Source organism: Pteropus alecto, unplaced genomic scaffold (genome assembly GCF_000325575.1).
Source record: "Pteropus alecto unplaced genomic scaffold, ASM32557v1 scaffold249, whole genome shotgun sequence".
In the NCBI taxonomy this organism is placed as follows: domain Eukaryota; kingdom Metazoa; phylum Chordata; class Mammalia; order Chiroptera; family Pteropodidae; genus Pteropus; species Pteropus alecto.
Window position 1 is genome coordinate 282475 of NW_006443132.1, and position 23510 is coordinate 305984.

The 23510-nt window shown below is 33.5% G+C and overlaps 1 protein-coding gene across 2 annotated transcripts in view; it reads right to left on the reverse strand.

Moving 5' to 3' along the window:
• Positions 1–23510, reverse strand: part of WNK3 (WNK lysine deficient protein kinase 3) — a 124384-nt gene that overhangs the window by 84092 nt on the left and 16782 nt on the right. For both annotated transcript variants that reach the window (XM_006923683.1, XM_006923682.1), the window contains exons 2-6: positions 11067–11239; positions 10074–10294; positions 9203–9360; positions 7529–7617; positions 4283–4502 (exon numbers count right to left, since the gene is read on the reverse strand). In XM_006923683.1, the coding sequence (XP_006923745.1) occupies positions 4283–4502; positions 7529–7617; positions 9203–9360; positions 10074–10294; positions 11067–11239 (861 nt within the window). The remainder of the gene's footprint in view (positions 1–4282; positions 4503–7528; positions 7618–9202; positions 9361–10073; positions 10295–11066; positions 11240–23510) is intronic.

Below are 23510 nucleotides of genomic sequence, written 5' to 3' on the forward strand. Positions count from 1 at the left end.
GAAGAGAAGTTAGGGGCTTGCGAGCTTGTTGTTTGAGAGGAACAGAGCTGAGTAGCAGAGAAGAAGACTTAAGGAGACGCCATGGTTTATCATTCTCAGTCCTGCAATCTGCTTTTTAAAGCAGCAGTTCCCAACCTTTTCAGCACCAGAGACTGGTACTCCTATGAGATTCTAATGCCGGATGATCTGAGGTGGAGCTGAGGCTTCCAGCCTGCCGCTCACCTCTTGCTGTGTAGCCTGGTTCCTAAAAGGCCATGGACAGGTACTGGTCCATGGACCAGGGATTTAGGACCTCTGTTTTAAAGCATGTATTGGGGATCTGCAGGCTCGGGAACATTTCATGGTAGTTGGAAGATTATTAAAATGTTAGATGGAGTCCACATATTTAATTTCACTCCATTTCAAAGCTCAGAAAACCCCACAGTAAATGGATTTTTAAATTATAAACATACAAGGACAGGAAGAATAAGAGAAAGACAACACCAACAATATTTTGGACTCTTTCGAACATGGAAAACAAACAGATAAGTAATTAGAGAATTTGGGACCTAGCAGACCTGAAAAAGGTGATTAGGGAAAGCTGAGAATCAATCCCATTTATGCTGAAGAATACTCATAAGGAACTGGCAGTACCAGGTATTGACAGAACTAGGTAAAGTCAAAAGAGATGACTAAAATAAGGAAGACAAAAGAGTTTTGAGAAGCAGTTAGTGATTTAGGTCCCTGTATCCCAACTTCCTTTCCACACCTTTGGGTGATTGCTTCTTCCCTACCCAAGAAGACTAGAGTTCAGTTCTCTGGAGAGGGTAAAAGAGAGGACCTCTGGACTGTGGAACATTAGGCATGGTTTAGGGTATGGCCACCAGGTAGAAAACAAGAAAAAATTATCAAATGCATGCTGAATGCCACATGCAGGAACCTCCAGCCCCCTTCCCTGCTTGACTACCAGAATACCAGTAACCAGATCCTTACCCTCCAGGAAGGACACTGAAAGATATTTCTCTATGATCAATCCAAGGAGAAAGATCTACAAATATTGATGTCAGAGATTCCCTAATTAATGGCATCACCCAGATACCCTACAGTAGAGGTCAAAGTTAACAAGTCCAACACAAGCAATCCTACTGTCCAGTCAGCTTATTAATCCTTGTGGCAAGCAAAATTATGACCCCTGAAAAATGTTCCATCCTAATCCTCAAACCTGTGAATATGATGAAATGTCACTGTGATATGCACAGTTGACCTTAAGGCAGGGAGATTATCTGGGTGAGCCTTTTATCAGCTAGTGATTCAACATGCCATTGCTGACTTTGAAGATGGAGTGGAGGCATATGAAAAGACTGAAGAGCAGCCTCTAAGAGATGAAAGTGACCCCCAGTTAAGAGCTATTAAGGAAATGGGGACCTTAGTCTTACAATTGCATGGAATTACCTTCTATTCTGCTAACAACCTGGATGGGCCTGAAAGAAGATTTTCCCCTTCAACCTCCAGATAAGAGCCCAGGCCACCAACATCGTTTTAAAAATTTATATATATATTCAATGACAGTTGACATACAATATTATATTAGTTTCAGGCGTACAATGCAATGATTAAACATTTATATAACTTATGAAGTGATCGCCCTGATAAATCCAGTACCCATCCGACACCATACATAATTATTACAATACTACTGACTATATTCCCCATGCTATACTCTATATCCCCATGACCATTTTGTAACTACCAATTTATACCTCTTGATCCCCTCCCCTCTTCACCTGTCACCCATCTCCTGACAGCCATCAAAATGCTCTCTGTATGAGCTTGTTTTTATTGTTTATCCTGTTCTCTAGATTCCACATATGACATTTGTCTTTGTCTGACTTACTCTACTCAGCACAATACTCTCTAGGTGCATCCATGTGGTTGCAGATGGCAAAATTTCTTTTTTTTTTTTTTTTTTGCTGAGTAATATTCCATTGTATATATGTACCACCTCTTCTTTATCCATTCGTCCATTCATGGACACCCAGGATGCCTCTATATCTTGTCTACTGTAAATAATGCTGCAATGAACATTTGGATTCACGTCCCTTCAAAGCAGTGTTTTAGGTTTCTTCAGATAAATATCCAGAAGTGGAATAACTGGGTCCTCCTTTGTCTCTTATTATAGCCTTTGTTGTAAAGTCTATTTTGTCTGGTATAAGTATTGCTACCCTACCAACATCTTGATTTCAGCCTGGAGACCGTAAGCAGAAAATCCAGTGAAGCCCACCAGTACTTATGACCAACAGAACAGAGATAATAAATGGGTATTGTTTTAAACCACTAAGTCTATGGTATTTGTCACACAGCAATAGAAAACTAATACATTCTCCCACTATTAATCATGGATAGTCAGTCAAGAATTACCAGAAATATGAGAAAAGCCTCCAACAAAAAGATGGAGCAAAACCAACAAAGAATAAACAGCAACTAGGAGAAAAGGGACTATGCAGGGAGTAAAAAATGTCAAAAACACTCTCTTTACTAATGTTACTGCATCCACAAAATAAATAACAAGATGTTTACTCTAAAAAAGGAACACACCAAAAAATTTAAAGGAACTCTTGAAATTAAAAACATGATAGCAGAAATGAAAGAAGTCAATGGAAGGGTTAGAAGATAAAGTTGATAATATCTGCCGGAAAGGAAACTAAAAAGACAAAAAGATGGAAAATAGAAAAGATCAGACTGCTGTAGAGACTGTCCAAGAGGTCCAACATCCAAATAATAGCAGTTCCAGAAAGAGAAAACAAAGAGGAAGAAATCATCAATAAAATATGTCAAAAAATCTCCTAGAAACTAAAGGGTATGAGTTAACAAATTGGAAGGGTCCACTGAGTATCCAACACAGTAAGTGAAAATAGACCCAAATCAAGACATATCACTATGAAATTTTAGAATACTGATAAGATATTACAAACTTTCAGAGAAGAAAAAAATGGATCACGTGCAAAAGACAGAGAAAACAAAACAACTCTGCTCTTCTCTATATCAATACTGAAAGCTAGAAAAGCATGGAGCAATGACTCTAATTTTTTTAAACTGCCAAACTAAAATGGCTTAGTCAGCCAAATAATCAATTAAATGTGAAGACAGTATAAAGTAAGTTTCATATATGCAAGTCTCAAAGAATTTACCTCCCATGTACCCTTTTTAGGAAGCTAGAAGAGGAAGTATGCCACTAAAACAAAAAGGTAAGCCAAAAAAGAGAAAGACATGAGATTTAGAAAACATGAAGTCCAATACAGGAGAGAGGCAGAGAAGTCTATGAAGACAGTAAAGGAAAATACCAGGATGATAGTTATGCACCAGATGTCCAATTCCGGATTAGAATGATGTGACTAGAAAGGCAGACATGTTAAAGGCTTTTATCTCCAAGATCCTTACTGTTATTGTCCCATCCTTCTTTTTAACCTGAGGACAGAATGCCCAAGTGAGCCTGCCTCAGAGTATCTGCAGTTAGTGACTAACCTTGACCATGTGCTGCAAAGCACCTGCACGCCCTCCCTCCAAGCACTGCAGCAGCCTGGATTGAGTGTGAACATGCATTCCTCCCCAGAAGGGTTATCTGCTGTCATCTACTCTTGCGGGGGCTGAGGGCCATGGGGAGATTAGAAGTAGAGAAGTCAGAGGGGCCTACTCCCCGTCAAACCATTTTGTTATCAGACAACTCATTTCTGGTCCACACAACAGCCCCATCAGTGCCCTGACTGTGGTGAGCCCTGTGTTTATTTCCCTGGACTCATGCGTGACCTCACCCACTGACTTCCCCAGAAGCAGCTCTTGTAAACTTTTAGGGAAGCTGAAGCCAGACTGTGACTGAAAGACTGTTCCGATCATCTCCTGGGCATATTCACCTAAGAGTAACTTCAAGTAACCAGCAGGGTGTGTACTTGCCACTCAGGTTTCCAAAACAAAACAATATATTACTTAGGCAAACTATAATGGAAAGTAAAGAAATGAGTAACACGAAAAGTCAGAATAGATATTGCCTATGGTAATAAGGGTGGAGAATACAACTTGGGAGAGGCACACAGGTGGCTTCTAAAGTACCAGTAGCATTCTATTTCTTAACAAAGCTATTTTATCAGTCTTTATACTATACATACAAATTTAATATGCTCTGCTGTAGAGACACCTCTCATGGTAAAGTATCGATTTAAATAAATAAAAGGAGAAAATGAGAAGAAAACAATGAGAAAGAGAATCAATACTATGAGGGGCAGGGGAAATAGCTATAGGATTCACTTACCATTTCATAAGCTACTTCTTCAGGTGTATCTGTTTCTAAATTAAAACTGAATTCAATAGCTTCATTGTCTTTGTGCTTGCCTTTCAATTTTTTAGGGTCTTCAACCCAGAGTCTTAATGCCAGGGATGAATTTGAGCAATCATCTTCTTCTGCTAACTCCACCCTCAGTCCTGTATCCTCAGCAAAAAATGCGTGGTTTAGTAGGTTCCTGATAGACAACCTAATAAACAAAATACATATCTTATTATCCATTCTTCCAGTCATAAGCAAGATAAAGGACCCCTAATTAGTAAAAATTATTGTACCAAAGTAACAATCTTATTTTAAATTTTCTATTAATTAAACCATTAATCTGCTTTGTCATAAAAACCACATCTTATATCCAACTTATTATTACCAAGTATGCAAAAAATATTCCAACAAACACGTGTTTGTAGTGGCCTTAGTTAAAGACTATTACTAGTAACAGCTTGATACTGAAGTTTAACATACCTAAAAGGTATGCCTAAAGAGAGTTGGAGAAGTATTGCAGTACATGTTTTGAGAATTGAGTAGTTTCCCTAAACCACTGGCTTAAGTTACTAAGACTCAAACAACAGATTCTTGGCAAAGGAAATGAAAAACTCTTCCAGATATATAAACTCTAAAGTAAATTAGAAATTCAAACTCTTTTACAAATGTTATAAACAGAACTTGGAGACTCCATTCACAATAATCTCATCGGTGGACTTCACTCTTTAGAGAATGCCATGGGTGAAGCTAATTTATAATTCAGTTCAGCAAAGTCCCATGGTTTTCTTAAAGTATTTATGTCTAGTGTTTTAAGTCGAAATATACATACAATGGATACGAGACTAGCCTAATATGAGGGCTTAACTATTTCTGAAGAGAAAAAAGCATAGGGTTCAAAAGATCCTTTTACAAGTTGGGACAGTTAATTTCCCTTCCTTTGATAAACTTATAAAACAGATATATAATATCTAATCTATCTGTGTTACAGGCCAGGGAGAGCTAAAATTGATATATTCCATAATGTCTATGTAGAAAGCCCCTTCTGTGCTATTTAAAACAGATAAACCATATTGACAATATTGTATCCTGTAAGTTAAGGATTTTCAACCTTCTACATTTTTAGTGATCAAGAGACAAATACTTAACTAAGACAGTGTTATAAAAAGAATAATCTTGCTCAGACTAATTAGTTTTAAGGTTAAGGTGAGATGTATTTAAGAAGGCACAACTACATTAAACCCTCTGCCTCTCAATGAAAATTTTGCCTAAGTATTTTACTAAGGAATAATTATAGCAATAGCAACAGAAGATACCATCATTAAATATTTATAATTGCAAAGTATTTTATATGCATTCACTATCTTTTTAATCATCAAAATAATACCTGTTTTGAGAAATAGTTAAGTACATGATCAAAATCACAATGGCTAAGTGAGTCTAGATTTGGATCTTAGTCTCACATTAAAGCCTGGGCTTCTTCCCATAAACTAATATGCCATGAATCTTTTTGAATATTCCAGTGTTTTTTGGTAATAAATCATAATTAAAATACTGTACAATCAACAATCAGAATCCAAACTAAAATGGCTGCTTCGAAATAGTATTTTTAGTCCTGCTTAACAAAAGCATGCCTAAATTGCAACTCAAAAACAACCAAAATAAACAACTCAATTTAATAAAGGGCAAAGAACTTGAATAGACATTTCTCCAAAGATATGAAAATGGACAATAAGCATAAGAAAATATATTCAACATCATTAGTCATTAGAGAAATGCAAATCAAAACTATAATGAGATACCACTTCATACTCATTAGGATGACTATTATCAAGAAAAAGAAAATAACAAGTGTTGGTGAGGACATTGAGAAATTGCAATATTCCTATAATACTGGAGGGAATGCAAAATGGTGCAGCCACTGTGGAAAAAGTTTGATGGTTCTTCAAAAAATTAAACATATTATTACCATATGATTAAGTAATTCTACTCCTAGGTATATACCAAAAAGAATGGAAATCAGGGATTCAAGCAGATATTAGTAAACCCATGTTTATGCAGCATTATTCACAATAGACAAAAGGCAGAAATACATGCTACAACATGGATCAACCTTGAAAACACTATGCTAAGTGTTTAAGCCAGACACGAAAGGAGAAATATTGTATGATTCCACTTATATGAGTACATAGAATAAGCAAATTCATAGATACAGGGGGGTTGATGGAAAGAGGGAATGGGGAGTTATTATTTAATGGGTACAGAGTTTCTGTTTGGGATGATGAAAAAGTTCTATAAATAGATAGCGATGGTTCTACAACATGAATGTACTTAATGCCACTGAATTGCACACATAAAAATGACTAAAATGGTAAATCTTATATTATAAATATTTTACCATAATTAAAACAAATATATACTTAGATATACCTAGATATCTATTGGCAGAAACACTAAGAATGTTCTGTAATAAAGCTACAATTAAACAGGCTTTCCCTTAGTGGCTTCATGTATTATCAGATATGCAACACAAAACTTAGAAAATTAATAAAAATAGGAGATAGTAGAAATAATTTTCTATAAAGAACCTGTCACCTTTATTAATCAGAATTAATAAAGAGGTAAAAATCAAAAGACTAACCTTTCAATTTAAGTCAGCAACTGTCCAAAGCTCAAATGAAAGAGAAATATAAGCTAAAACTAAAGAGAGTTGTCCATAAAAAAAAAAACAACAGAGAAATTGTGATACAAATAAATTGAGAATACTATTCCCTGAACAAAAATAGCCCTATCAGCTTTAACATTATAATACAAGAACATATGGTCAAATAAGAAACATCTGGTGGGTTGATGGTTAAGTTTTTTTTAAACTATCATAAAAAAAAACATTTAAGTACTTACCTGAAGGTGACACTACAGAAGCTCTCTACTATCAACTATTAGAAGCAAGTTAGCCTGGTGGGGAAGGGACCCCCTGACTGTTAAACTGATGCCTCAAGGTGATGAAAGCTTGTCACAATTCACATAAACACAACCTAAATGTTCAAGGAAACTTCGGCACATGATATCAAAGTCTAAAATGGCAAACAAGATGCACTGATATACTTCATTCTAGACAATATGGCTTCCACTCAAATGTCATACCAAGCATGATTCCAAAGGTCAGAAAATGACCTAGTGCAAGGTAAGAGAAAAATGTATCCATCTGTTATGTCATTTCACTACATTTGTACCCACCTTTCAGATTTGTTCTGACAAATACATCCTTCAATGATTTCTTTTACTTCAGGATCAGTGACTTTATTGAAACTGGCTGGTTTTATGCCCTGGGTGAAGAAAATTAGTTTCTAATCACAAATTACACAATTGAAAGCCCATTTATTAAAATAATGATTTTTACCACTGAACCATATTCATTTTAAATGAGATAAATATATACATACAGTATAAGTTTAACAACTTTTTTGACAAGGATTTTGTCATAGCTCTACAAATAAAAGTGATAAATTTTTAGTGATCAAGAGACAAATACTAAATTGACAACAAAAGCAAATTACGTAAATTATGTAATATGTGTATGCTAATGTTATGTAGAAATTTAAAATGTTCTTAAATTAATAACATGTAGAGTTCTCATACTGCAACATTAAGAAAAAAGTAGGATCTAAAAATGTACAACAGTATATCCCAATTAGCAAAATATACAAAATATTTTTTGAAATCAGAAAAAAAATCAATGTTATTAAAAACTACTTTTGTCAAATATACGGTAGCTGAAGGAAACTGGACTTTTGGATGGTAAACACACAATAGAATATACAGATGTCAAATTATAATGTACACCTGAAAATTATATAATTGTATTAACCAATGTTACCCCAATAAACTTAATTAAAAAAAAAAAACTTTTGTAAATTCCTAAGGGCTTCTCTATCACAAACATTCCAAATCAATATTATTTCAAAGTCTTCTAGAATGGTTAGAAGCAATGAACAATCAAATTAATTTGTTGGAGAAACTAAGTCATGTGTCCTATAGAATGTCCACATTCTAGACAGTGGCCTTATTTCTTATTGTCTCCCTACACAAACCTCTGGAGTGAGACACACATTTGGAGTTAACTTGGGTTAATCACCTCTGATTCTCACTCTCATCATTTGTACAAGGATAGTACCATCTTGTAGGGATATAAAGATGAAAGTAGGTGGCATACAGTATACATTTAAAAACTACCTATTAGCATTAGTTATCTGAAACACTCTAATAATCTTGAGTGGCCTACCTCGAGCCACTCAACTGAATATGAATGAAGTAGATCTCCTCTGAAGAGTCCTAACACTTTGCTTCTACCTCCCTTACATTCCTTACTATACCCCTATCCTTTTATTTTTATAGTTCTTCTGTGAACTTATATTATTGTCCTACTAAAACTGTAAGCTCTTAGTGGGGAGCAAACACTTATTCATTTTTGCATTTTTTGCAATTTATAATGCAAAAGATTTACTCATAGCAGGGATTCAAATACTATATCTGCTGAACTACATTTTGAATGCCCTTTCATAATCAGGATTTTAGAACTAAAAGAAATCTTCAAAACTAAAGTTAGTCAATCTTTATTATCCATCTTTGGAAAATAAGATCCATCTAATAAATATCTAAAAATTCCTTACAAACAAATGAATATAGAGGATATATCTATGTTTTCCCAAAGGTACTAATATAGAGCATTCTATATGACCCCAACAGAGTATAGGTATATAGCATAAATCTAAAGCTTGTTTCATTACAATTATGTTAAATTTAGCACTGTTATACAGAACTAAAAAAATTAGGTTTTACTAACTTGATTTTAATGAACTTCAACATGAAATATGGCAATTTGTGAAGTAAAAAGAATAAAGTTATACCTACACTAGTTACTTTACGGTATATTTGAGCTGCATTCTGGCACTCAGAATAAGGGTACTCCGAAGTAGCCATTTCCAGCATACACATTCCAAAAGCATAGACATCTACAGACTCATCATAGTGCTCTTCATACATCTCTGGGGCCATAAACTCAGGAGTCCCTACAAAATAACACCACGACCACATTTTTGTTAAAAAGAAAAATGTATCCACCAAGATCACTTTCCTTTTGCTATAAGGATTATCTGAGTTAATTTCTGCTCCCCAAAAGCAAATGTATAAATAAACAATTTGTTGAATACTTGCTCTATCTACATAAAGCACTTAAAGAATTTCCTTAACTTTCTGTACCAATAAAGTACAATCTGTAATAGTCAAGATTAGGTAATAATCACTAAAAGCTGTTTTTATTTCCAGCCTTTTTAGTTATTCAAAATTTATCTGAATTAAATTAGTAAATTCTCTTTCTTAAATACTCAGAACCTTTCAATAATCTTAAATATATCCCACAAAAGAAATACACTAGGATGTCTCTGAAATAAGTCAATATATAATAGATATTTCAAAGCAAATTCACATTCTTGGCCAGGGGTCACCAATTTTTCTGTAAAGGGCCAGATGGTAAATATTTCAGGCTTTGCAGTCTATATGGTCTCTCTTAAATCTACTCAAATCTGCCACTGTAGTACAAAAGCAGCCATAGACAATATATAAACAAGTAGGTATAGCTGTGTTCCAATAAAGCTTTATTTATAAAAATAGGCAACAGGGCCAAATTTGGCCCATGGGCTATAGTTTGCTGTTCCCTGTTCTAGACATATACTGTTAACAAATCTCTCTTTATCCAACCAAAAAAATATAAAATGTTAATCACCAATGACACTTTTAGCAAATGATGTGCGCATTAAAGTGGCTAGTCCTAGATCACCAATCTTCACAGATCCAGTGGGTCCCGTGATGAAAATATTATCACATTTCAGATCCCGGTGAATAATAGGAGGAGTCCTAGTATGCAAGAACTGCAACCCCTTTAAAATCTGCCTGCACCAGCTCCTTAAGACCTTTGGTTTCATGACTTTAAACCGTTTTAGGTACCTACACAAAGAAACAAAAGACCACATGTAAACAAACATACTTAGCTTATTGTATGAGCAGTAAATCATTTAAGCTAGCACATATTGCATATACTGTACTACAATTGCCATCACTGAGTTGTTTTTCTAGTGTCTGTTACAACAAGAAAAATTTAAATCTAAGGCCTCATTCTTAGAGAAGACATTCTACCAAGTTCAGCATTTTTAATTCAAAACAAAAATCACTCCAATCAGACTGGCCTTTTGTGGAATGGCAGCACAATTTTAAAAAGAAAGTCCTTCTTTACTTCCTAATAACTACTTAGAGTCACCCAAGGGTTTAACTATAAAAAAATTTAGTGCAAAAATACTAGGAAACAGAAAAAGTATACCCCATATTTCATAGTTATAAATAAGTGATACCATATCAAATGAAAAACAATAGTCAGAAAAAAAACAATGGACTACAATTACATTATATTGCTCACTAGATATGTGAACCTGGCCACATACCCAACTTTTCAGTATCTTTTACAAAATGATAGTATATTATCCTATAATGATTTCTAATTCTAAAATTCTATGATATCCCACAAATACTAAGTTCTCTATATTGTATTTTCTAACAAATTTCATTAACATCCTAATTTTTTTAACCTGCCCTGAAACATAGTCACTAGATTCAGAGGTCTACAAATTCTTTAATAAAGTAGTAGTATTTTACAAGCAAGTTTTATGACTCCTGAAAACTATTTCCAAATAAAACTACATAAGCACTATCAGGGTCAACTTACGTCTTTAAAGTTCCTGATGTCATAAGTTCAGTGACTAAAACAATACATTTCTTTCCTTTTAATATAGACTCCCAGGAATCATAAAATCGAACTATATTGGGATGTTGGAGACCCTTTAACATCTCTGCTTCTTCCTTGAACCTTTGCTGCTCAGCTTTGGTTAATTTTCGGTCCTGAAATGGAGGAACAAGTTCCAAATTAAGGTCTAAAAATTCTCATGCACACTTCTAATACTACTCAAATGAGTGCTTTAATTTACTGTATTTATTGATGTATTTATTTTTGCCTGTCGATTCTTTTCTCAGGACCTATATAATCACTGATATCCTTTGTTAGTTACTTTGCCTCCTCCCATACAGCAATACAGTAGTTGCTACATTTTATAACTATATTATAAACCCACCTACATAATAAATCAGTACCTTGAAAAACAATATCTTGGATGTTAACTAAACTTTTTGTGGTAATCATTTTGCAATATATACATATATCATTATGTTGTATACCTTAAACCTATACATTGTTATATGTCAATTATATCTCAATAAAATTTCCTTTGCTGGAAAAGAAAAACAATATCTCAAAATGAGAAAAAGTAATAATCAAAGCAAATAATAGGAAAGTTTCCCTAAGAAATCCACAATTTCCACATCTAAAGGGTCTATAATGTCAGGACAAGAATAATCAAATGTTAGACACCTAGACACTTATTCCAGTCAAATATATGAATTGCCAACAAATTTCCAGATAGAAATATAAGGTTACCAACCAATTAAAAACCTTCAAACAGTCTTTGGATGTCTAATCTGCTATATTAAATGCTAGAAGTCAAAAGAGCAATGTTTACAGAATTCTGAACCAAGATAAGCTATCAAGAAATTTATAATGGAAAAAGAAATACATTTCCATGAATACAAGGACACAGAAAGTACAGCACACCATAAACCCTTTCTGAAAATATTACTCAAAGAATTTCAATTAAAATGTGGCCAAATAAAGTTGCTAGAAAAGAAGGGTGTGGCATACAATGAATAGTAAGACATTTCCAATATTGCTTACTTGGCGTTAAGCCTAAGTAATCACTGCATATGTGGTTGGTAAATTTGAATGAATTTTCTAAACAGTAATTAAAAGATATATAATGCAAAAAGAACAGTCTAGAATTGAAATTCCAGTTTACTTCACTAAAATGTAATGGATACGGAAGAATAAATTTTTTTTCCTGCAAGGGAGAGCAAGAGAGAAGGGATTGACAATAAACAATTTTTTGATTTTGATAGAAAAATAATCAAGTATTCAAGTTAAAAATTTAGGTATGATTTCCTTTTCAAGATGGTTGACAACATATTAATTTCCCTCCTTTCCTAAATCCTACCAAAATAACAAAAGAAATATGTAAAGCCACAGTAGTGATGGAAATATGAGAAGGGTTCAAACAAAAGATTTTTTAAACCTAAACAAAAGATTTCTTAAACCTAAAATATATACCTTGATAGAATATATATTCATGAAACTCAGAGTAGAAGAAATGGCACCTTGATAGAAGCAAAAGGCTTCTGTTAAAGAGTTTTTTGTTGTTGTTGTTATTAAGACTTTACAATAACCCTCATAAAACAGTGTACCAGAGCTTGGACAATTTCACTTTTGGTTACCTTTTTCACATTATTCCTTGATGTGTATAAGGAAATATGTAAAAGGATATCCAATGCAGCATGGTTTGTGATTGTGAAAAATTAGAAACAACCAAATGTCAATAATAAAGTTTATTATATACCAGGCACTGTTCTGAAATTTATATATATATACACATTTAGTCCCCATAACAACCCTTGACATAGGCATTACTACTGCCATAACCATTTTGCAAATAAAGAAATTGAAGTTAAGATGGTTAAGTAACCTTCCCAGGATCAAATGAGTCACAGTATGCTAAACTTGGTTATAACCAAATAACAGCTAAAAGAATAAGATAGATCTATGTGTACTATTGTGGATGGATCTCTAAGACATACTATTGAGTGAAAAAAAATCTAGTATATATTTAAATGCATAAAAAAGGACTGGATAGATATACAAACAAATAACTGCAATTATATCTGTAAAATTAGGAAGACTGGCATGTTATAATGTTTTCTTTTGATGATAACAATTGGTATACCCCATAGTCACTGAGGAATATCTTTTGTTTTATCAAATATCTATTATTTGAATATCTATGTTTTAGTCTCTTAAGACTTTAATTTTTGTATTTAACTTTTTAATCCATCTGAAATTCATTCCTGTACATGCAGTATTTTCATCTAGGTGGTTATCAGTTAAACTATTCTTCTCTCTCTGACTTAAGGAACATGTTTGTTGTATATTAAGTTTCCATCTACACTGGGTTTTGTTTCCTTCCACCAATCTGCCTATTCCTATGGCAGTGGCTATCAGTATGTTTAATAACTGGTAAGGCAAGTCAGTTTCCTATTCTTCATTATTTTCTTGGCTATTCTCATCCATTTATATTCCCTACGAACATTAAGATCATTTTTCTGATTAAAATAAAAAAGAATCTCTGGAAATCTTAATTGGAATATATTAAATATATATTAATTTGGGGGAAAAATGGCATCTCAAAACTGTCTAAGATCATGGTATATATATTTCCATTTGTCCAGAGTTTCAGTAAGATATTTTTTGTATGGGCAGGGGCAAGGAGAAAGAGGTGATACTCTCTCAACTTCTTTTTTCCTGAGCCATATATTTAATTTTAATTTATTTTAAAATTTTACTTTTTGTAGTACAGTTCCATGAGTTTCAACAAATGCATAAAGTCAAGTAACCACTACGACAATTAAAACACAGGACAGTTCCACCACTCCCCCCCACCACAAATTCCCTTGCACTATCCCTTATAGTCAAACCCTTCCTCATCCTTAAACTCTGGAAAACACTGATCTACTTATATTTATTATTCCTATAATTTTGCCTTTTCTAGAAAGTCTTTCAAATAGGAAGAAAGCATACGCGGCCTTTTGAGTCTGGCATCTTTAACTCAGCATAATGGCTTCTATTTTATTTTATTATTAAATTTATTGGGAGTGATAATGGTTAATAAAAATATATAAATTTAAGTGTAGAGGTCAATGATACATCATATGTATATTGCATTGTGTGTTTACAAATCTCCTTCAGTCACCACATATTTGACCCCCCTTCACCCTAATTTACTTTCCCCCCTTCCCTCTGGGAACCACTTAAATATGGTCCGTGTCCATGAGTCTGTTTGTTTGTCTTATTCATTTGTTGCTTTCAGTTTTATACCCCATATGTAAATGAAATCATATGGTTCTCAACTTTTTCTATTTCACTTAGTGCGATAAATCGAAATCCATCCATGCATAATATCTTTTAAATTGATCCACATTGTTGCTAGTATCAATAGTTCGTTGCTTTTAATTGTTGAATAGTATTCCACCTATGGATGTACCACAGTCTGCTTATCCATTCCCCAGATGAAGGACATTCAGGTGGTTTCCAGTTCGGAGCAATTACAAATAAAGCTACTATAAACATTCGAGTACAGGTGTTTGTGTGAACATAGGTGTTTTTGGGTAAATATCTGAAGTGGATCACATGATGTTCAACTTTATAAGAAACCGATGAAATGTAAAAATAGTTCTACCACTTTGTATTCTCACCAAAAATATGTAAGAGTTTCTCCACATGCATCATTTTCACCAGCAGTCAGGGATTTTTGTTTGGTTGGTTTTTAGCTATGCTAATAGGTGGATTGGGGATATCAGATTATGGCATAAATTTCCATTTCCCTAACTATTAATTATATTGAGCATCTTTTCATATGCTTATTTGCCATATGTCTGTCTTCTTTGGTGAAATGTCTATTCAAATCTTTAGTCCATTTTTAAATGGGTTGTTTTATCTTATAGAGTTTTGGGAGTTCTTTATAGATTCTGGACACAAGTCTTTTGCCACATTTGAAAATAAGCTCTGCCAGTCTTCTTATGTATTGCCTTTTCATTCTCTTATCAGTGTCTTTCATAGAGCAAATATTTTAATTTTGATGAAGTCCAATTTATTGATTTCTTCTCTTATGGATCATGCTTTTGTTGTAATATCCAAGAATGCTTTGCCTAAGCACAACTCAGAGATTTTCTCATATGTTTTCTTCTAGAAGTTTTAGTTTTATGTTTTACTTTTTTGAGTTAAATTTTGTATAATGTGAGAGAGTTAGGTTGAGGTTCATTTTGTTGAATATGCATGTAAAATTGTTCCAGCACCTTTTGTTGAAAAGACCACCCTAGCACCATTTTTCTTTTTTAAATTACTTGACCATATCTGTTTGGATCTGTTTCTGAACTCTGTTCTGTTCCACTGATCTGTATGTCTATCTTTTTGCAAATGTCATACATGTTCTAATTACCTTTAGAGTAAGTATGGAAATCAGTTAACATGAATTCTTCAAACTTGTTCTTTATCAAAATTGTTTTAGCTATTCTAGTTCCGTGCTTTTCCATTACAAGTTTTAGAATCAGTTTGTCTATATTTACAAAAAAAAATCTGCTAAGGTTTTTTCACAGGAATTGCATCAAACTTATTGATTTTGGGGGAGAATTCACCTTTTTACTATCCATTTATTTAGGTCTTCTTTGATTTTTTATTAGTGTCTTTTTAGTTTTCAGCATATAGATTCTGTACATACTGTTATATTTATACTTAAGTATTTTGTGGGGGTTTTTTTGGTGCTGTTATAAATGGTACTTTTTAAAAATTACAATTTCCAATTTTTCATTGCTATTGTATAGAGAAATACTTAGTTTTTGTTAACCTTGTATCCTATAACCTTGTTAAAAATCACTTATTAATTCCAGGAGTTTTTAAATTCCTTGGGATTTTCTTTGTACATAATCATGTCATCTATGAGTAAAGACATTTTTATTACTTCCTTTCTAATCTGCATTCCTTTTCTTTTTCTTTTTCATGCCTTACTTCACTGGCTAAAGCTTCCATTACAATATTGAGAGTATCATATTGGAAGTAGTGAGAGCAGACATCCTTGCCTTGTTGAAGAAAAAGTATTCAGTTTTTCATTATTAAGTATGATGTCAGCTGTAGGTTTGTTGTTTTTTTTTTTTTCTTCAATAGATGCTCTTTATCAGGTTAAGGAGGTACCCTTCTATTGCAAGTTTGCTGATTTTTTTTTATCATAAATGGATACTGAATTTCTTCAAATGCTTTTTCTGTATCTATTGAAATGATCATGTTTTTTCTTCCATAGTCTGTTAATGTCTAATTACACTGATTTTCAAATGTTGAATAATCCTTGCATTCCTGGAAAAACTACACACAGTCATCACATGTTATCCTTCTTATGTGTTGCTAAATTTGATGTGCTAATGTTATGTTGAACATTTTTTCATCTATCTATGTTCATGAGAGATACTGGTCTGTAGTTTTCTTATAATGTCTTTACCTGTTTTAGTATCAAGTGGATGGATTTTGGCTTGATTGCTGCTCTGCTGTCTTGAGGCAATCACTTCTCTAAAAAAGTTAATATGCTAATGATGGCTTAGTCCTCCATTCTGTTATCCTATACCTTCTAACTTCTTCAGGGGTCTTCCAGAGAGCAGGTATTAGAAAATGAGATTTTCCAGGAAATATATTCTATAAAAGGAAGATATAAAACTATCTCTTTCTCAATGTTTGTTTGTAGTATTAATTTTCTTATTTATTGATTTTGCTAAAACATCCAAAACTATATTGAAAAAAATTATAGTGATAACAGTCATCGCTGCCTTTCATTGTATTTTAATAAAAATAGCTTTATTATCTCATAGCTTAGAATATTCACTGAGTTTTGTTTGTATTTTCACAAATAGTTTAACATGTTGAAGTCATATTCTTTTATTCCTACTTTTATTTTTAAATTAAGAGTGGTTGCTGAATTTTATCAAATGTTTTCTCGGCATCTATCGATATGATTTGTTGATAGATAACTGATACAGAACTTTTCCTAAAATCTTAAAGGCAACCTAGGTACAGAATGCTATTCTTTTGATCTAATGGTGAATTCTATTTGCTAATATTTTACTAAGGATTTCAACATCTACATTTATATGTGACATTCTTTTCCTGAAATGATATAAGGATTTGATATTAAGATTTTAATGGCTTTGTGAAATTAACTAGGGTTAAGTAGTTTTAACATTGAAATCGCTTATCATTTAAAGGTTGCCTAGAAATCAAGTTCTGAATTCACTTGCTCTGGTGTGTTTTTTTTCTTTTTAAATTATAAAAAAAACAATTCTGGCATAAAAAATAACATACTACCATTTTTTACTTCTTAATCCCTTCACCTTTTTCACTGAGCCCCTTAACCCCTCTCCTATATTGCAACCATCAGTTTGTTCTCTGTATCTATGAGTCTGTTTCTGTTTGTTCATTGATTTTGTTCTTAAGATTCCATATATAAGTGAAATCATATAGTATTTGTCTTTGTCAGACTTATTTCACTTAGCATAATACCCTCTAGGTCCATCCATGTTGTCACAAATGGTTAAGCTTTCGTTCTTTTTTATGACCTAGTAATATTCCATTGTATATATGTACCACTTCTTCTTTATCTGATTGTCTATTGATGGGAACTTAAGTTGCTTCTGTATCTTAGCTATTGTAAATAGCATTGCAGTAAATATAGAGGTGCATATATCTTTTTGAATTAGTGTTTTGGATTTCTTTGGATAAATACCCAGAAGTGCAACTGATGAGTCATAAGGTAGTTCTATTTTTAATGTTTTGAGTCATGGTAACATTAAGTACAGCATAGAGAACATAATCAATAGTACTGTAATAACTATGTATGCAGTCAGATAGGTACTAGACTAATTGATTGGATCATAAATTATATAAATGTCTAACCACTATGTTGTATACCTTAAACTAATATAAAATAATACTGAATATCAAATCTAATTGTAAAATATTTTTAAAGTAATAAAGAAAAATTTTTTTAAATAAGGTACTAATAACTAGCTTTGTTGAATTTTAACATTTGCCAAATTTCTTCCATTTTAACAAGACATTAAATATATAGTTGAAGTCCCCTAGATACCCTTTCTTGATTTTATCTACTTCCTTCCCTTCCCATAAGTAACCACTATCTAAATTAGGTTTCCAATCCATTCAAGTTTATAAAAATATTTTTTAATTATATGCTTGCATTAATAAGTAATATAGTTTTACAAGTGTGAAGACTTCATAGAGGTGGTTATTATATGGTATGTGTTCTTTGGCAAGTTATTTTGCTCAACATTAAATTTTTACATTTATCTATTTTTATGTGTATAGTTCTAGGTTTTTTTTAACTATTGTACAGTATTTCATTATGTAGTTCTACCACAATTTATTCCCTCATCTACCGATGAACATTTAGGCTGATCCATGTTCTATTATAAACGATGCTGCATTGCATATTCTTGGATGCCTCCTCATTCTGGTGTTATGAAAAAAGAGAATTTAGATCATCTAACTATGTCGTCTGTAATAAATAACCTATTCAACTTTTCCTTTGCTTGGGTATATTTTGGATTTATATTTTGTTTAGGAGTAATCTATTTTAAACTTAATGTTTAAAATGTGTTATCAATGTTAAAGGCAGAATCTAGATGGTGGGTATTATGGAAGTTCTCAACAAGTCTTTCAACTTGCTCTACATTTGAAATGTTTCATACTTAAAATACTGGAAAAAATTTGTTGTCAGAGTTGAAGATCATATTCTCTTATAATTCCTTTCCAGAGCATTTTTTTTTTGCCCTCTTAATTTTCTTCATCAGGTTCATTAATCAATTTACAGAAAGCCAAAAAGAGTAGAATTTATTTATTCTGTTTAAAAGTTTTTTTAGTAATTTCGGTTATCTTTAATTTTCTCTTCATCTGCTTTCTTTTGTCATTATTTCCCTAATGTCATAAAATGAGTACTAAATTCTTTCCAGTTGTTATTAATAATGACGACATTTTAGGGGATAAATTTTCATCTGGGGATAGCTTTTACAATGACCCACAAGTTTTGTTGTAATATCTTCTTTCTCATTGCTTTCCAGGTAGTTTATAATTTCAGTTTTGATTTTTCTCTTTGATCCAAAATTTATTTATGAGTGTGATTTCTAATCTCTAAGTTGTTAAGAATCTTTTGAGTATTTGTTTCATTATTTATTTAAAATTTTATTGAGTAACGTAGAATATACAATCTCTTTTCTTTAACTTAACGTTTTCTTTGGGCCATATATTTAACCAACCTTTTTAGTGGCTTGTAGACTATAAAAATGTGTATTCTCTATTTGAAAGATATGAAATTCTATATATCCATCAAATTGAGTTTGTGGATTATATTATCGAATTCCTCTATATTTATTCACTTTTTATCTGCTAGATCTGTCCTATTCTGAAAGAAATATACCTGAAATTTCCTACTATACTATATATTAATCTATTTTCTTCAAACCTATTAGAGGTTCTGAGTTTAAATTATTAGCCAAAATATTTTTGGCGCTTACAGGTCTTTGATGTAACTTCTTAAATAAAATAAATAAACAAATAAATAAACAAACAAACAAATAAATAACTATTGTACATCAAAAACAGTATTAAGAGAGTGAAAAGGCAATACACAGAATGGGAGAAAATATTTGCAATTTGTATCTGATAAAGGATTAATATTTATAACATACAAAAAAATTCCTACAATTCAAAAGCAAAAAGACAAACAACCCAATTCAACAACTGGCAAAGGACTTGAGTAGGTATTTCTTCAGGGAAGAAATACAAATGGCAAATAAACACATGAAAAGAAGCTCAACATCAATAGTTATTAGGTAAATGCAAATCGAAACCAGAATGAGATACCACTTTACACCAATTAGGATGGCTATTAAAAAAAACACAACAAGGGATGCTCAAAAATGGTGTAGATGATAAAGGCTTTGCTCATCTCCTTTTGCAACCAAATCAAAGTTGTGACGGAAACACGGACAAACAGCAAGCAGAGTTGCCTGGGGTCTAGATGAACAGAAGACCTACAACTAGGAAGAGAAATAAGAAATCATCCTGCAAGGGTAGGAGGTAGGAGGAGTCGAAGAGCGAGGCTGCCTGGACCCCAGTGACTGAGTGGAACAGAGGCTGTGGCAGCTGCAGCCAGTAGCTGCAAATGCCTCTTAAAGGGGCCGTGTCCATGAGCAGACTTTAGCAATGATGGACAAACTCGCTCTGAGCACCAGTGCTGAGTGGGCTTCTCAAGGGTCACCAAGGACGTATAGGGGGAAACTGAGTATTTAGAGCAAGGGCTGGAGGGAAGGCTATCTCCTAAGCAAAAATGCCGACGGTATCCACTGTTCCTCTGCTGAGCCCTCCCCACTCCCAGTGTGTGGATGCAGTGCCACCATAGCTGAGAGGTCATCAAACTGGATAACAGAGGTTGCTCAGCCCAGAGGATTCCCTGAAACTCCGCCTCCCCTAACTTGAGGCCCTATCCAAGCCACATCCAGTTGTGTCCACTATCAGTCCAGTGCTCTTTACGGAGCCAACTCCAAGACTCACACTGGTGGCAGTTGGCCTCAGTTTCTGGCGTGGCCTCTTGAAGCAACTATAAGCACGACATCTGTGGATTGCTTGCTGAATATTAACAGGTGGCCCTGGAGGACTACAGGCAGAGGCTAACCTTGACCTGCAGCTGAACCCCTCTCAGGACTGTGCCACAGAACAGACACTTACTTCACAATGCCACGCTAATAAGACCGGGAGACATAGGAGCTTTACTTAGTACATAGAAACAGACACAGAAAGGCAGCCAAGATGGGAAGACAAACAGAAACCATATGAGACAACAGAACAGAGATCCAGGAATAATGGAGTCAAGCAATCAAACAGATGCAGCGTTCAAAACACTGGTTATAAAGATGCTCAATGAACTCATGGGAACTCAGTGAGAACTTTAACAAAGATAAAAAACATATAAATGGAGATGGAAATTATAAAAGGGAACCAATCAGAAATGAAGAACACATTATCTGAGATGAAGATTATATTATAGGGAGTCAACAGAGTGGATGAAGAAGAGGATTGAAGCACCGATATAGAAGATGGGAAGGCCAAAGATATCCAATAAGAATGGCAAGAAAAAAGCCAAGACTATAATAATAATTTAAGGAGCCTATGGGATGAAATTAAATGTAAAAACATCCATGTCACAGGGTACCTGAAGAGGGAGAACAAGAAACTGAAGAGCTATTTGAAGAAATAATGATGGAAAACTTCCCTAACCTGGTGAAAAAAATAGACATACAACTCAAGGAAGCTCAGAGAGTCCCAAGAAAGCAGGAACCCAAAGAGGCCCACACCAAGACACATACCCACAAGGGAACACCCATAAGACTGGCAGCTGATTCCTCAAAAGAAACTATGCAGGACAGCAGGGTTTGGTACAAAATATTCGTTGTGATGAAAACCCATGATCTACAACCAGGAATACTTTATCCAGCAAAGAGATCGTTTCAAGTCAAAGGACAGATAAAGAGCTTCTCAGACAAAAATAAGCTAAAAGAATTTATCACCACCAAGCCAGTATTACAGGAAACATTGGAGGGACTTCTTTAAGAAGAAAAAACGTATCGAAAACAGGAATAAAGAATGGAAATAACTACATATCTCTCAACAAATATCTCAAATGGAAAAGAATTAAGTGCTCCAACCAAATGTTGTTCAGTAGCTGAATAGATAAGAAATCAAGACCCCTATATATGCTGCCTCCAAGACACTCAATTCAGATTAAAAAAACACACACTAAAAAGACTAAAAGGAAGGGGATGGAAAAAGATATTGCCCTGATGGACCTAGAGGGTATTGCACTGAATGAAGTTAAGTCAGATAGAGAAAGACAAATATCACACAATTTCATGTACATGTAGAATCTAAAGAACAAAATAAACAACAACAGAAATAAAAATAAACTCATATATAAAGAGAGTATTTCGAAAGCTACTAGATGGGAGGGGGATTGGGGGAATGATAAAAAAGAGCAAAGGGATTAAGGGATTAAAAGGTACAAATCGATAATTATAAAATAGATATGGAGATATAAAGTGTAGCATAAAGAAAATAGTTAAAAATGCTGTAATAAATATGTAAGGAAGAAGAGGGTTACTAGATTTAGAGGGGTGATTGCTTTGTGAGTTATATAGAGCTCTAATCAGTATGCCGTACAACTGAAACTAATATATTTTTGTACACCAACTATAATTGAAAAAACTCATTGAATTGTACAATGTAAATATGAACAATTAATTGTCTATTATATTTCAATAAAGCCAGAAAAAAACACAATAAAAGAAAATGAAGAAGACACAAAGAAATGGAAAGATATTCCATGTTCTTGGATTTGAAGAATCAAGATACCTAAAATGATCTCATTACCTAAAACATTATACAGATTTAATGCAATCTCCATCAAAATCCCATTGGAATTTTTTAAAGAAATAAAACAAAAAATCATCAGATTCATATGGTAGCACAAAAGACCAAAAAATAGCCAAAGCAATCCTGAGAAAAAAGAACAAGGCCAGAGTTATCTCCGTGCCTAACTACAAATTATACTACAAAGCGACAATAATCAAAATAGCATGGTACTGGCAAAAAATCAGTCATGCAGACCAGTGAAATAGAACTGAGAGTCTAGGAGTAAACTCCGTATATATGGGCAAATAATTTTCAAATAAGGAGCCAAAAACATACAATGGAGAAAGAAAAGCCTCTTCAATAAATGGTGCTGGGAAAACCAGAAAGCCACATGCAAAGGAATGAAACTAGACTCTGTCTATCGCCATACAGCAAAATTAACTCAAAATGGATCAAACGCCTGAATATAAGGCCTGAAACAATAAATTGCTCAGAAGAAATCATGGGTACTAAGCTCATGGATCTTGGACTTTGAGAGGATTTTATGAATTTGACCTCAAAAGCAAGGGGAGTAAAAGGTAAAATAAATGAATGGGACTACATCAAACTAAAAACCTTCTGCTCAGCAAAATAAATCATCAGTAAAGAAACAACCATCCAAATGGGAAAATATATTTGCAAGCAACACCTTCGATAAGGGCCTAATGTCCAAAATATACAAAGAATTCACAACTCAATAACATCAAAAAAACAAACAATCCAATCAAAAAACGGGCAGAGGACCTGAACAGACACATACCAATGGCCAACAAATACATGAAAAGATGCTCAACATCGCTAGCTATTCGGGAAATGCAAAGCAAAACCACAATGAGATACCATCTCACACCTGACAGAATAGCTATAATCATAAGGACAAGTAAGGACACGGAGAAAAATGAATCCTCATACACTGATGGTAGGACTGCAAACTGGTACAGCCACTATGGAAAACAG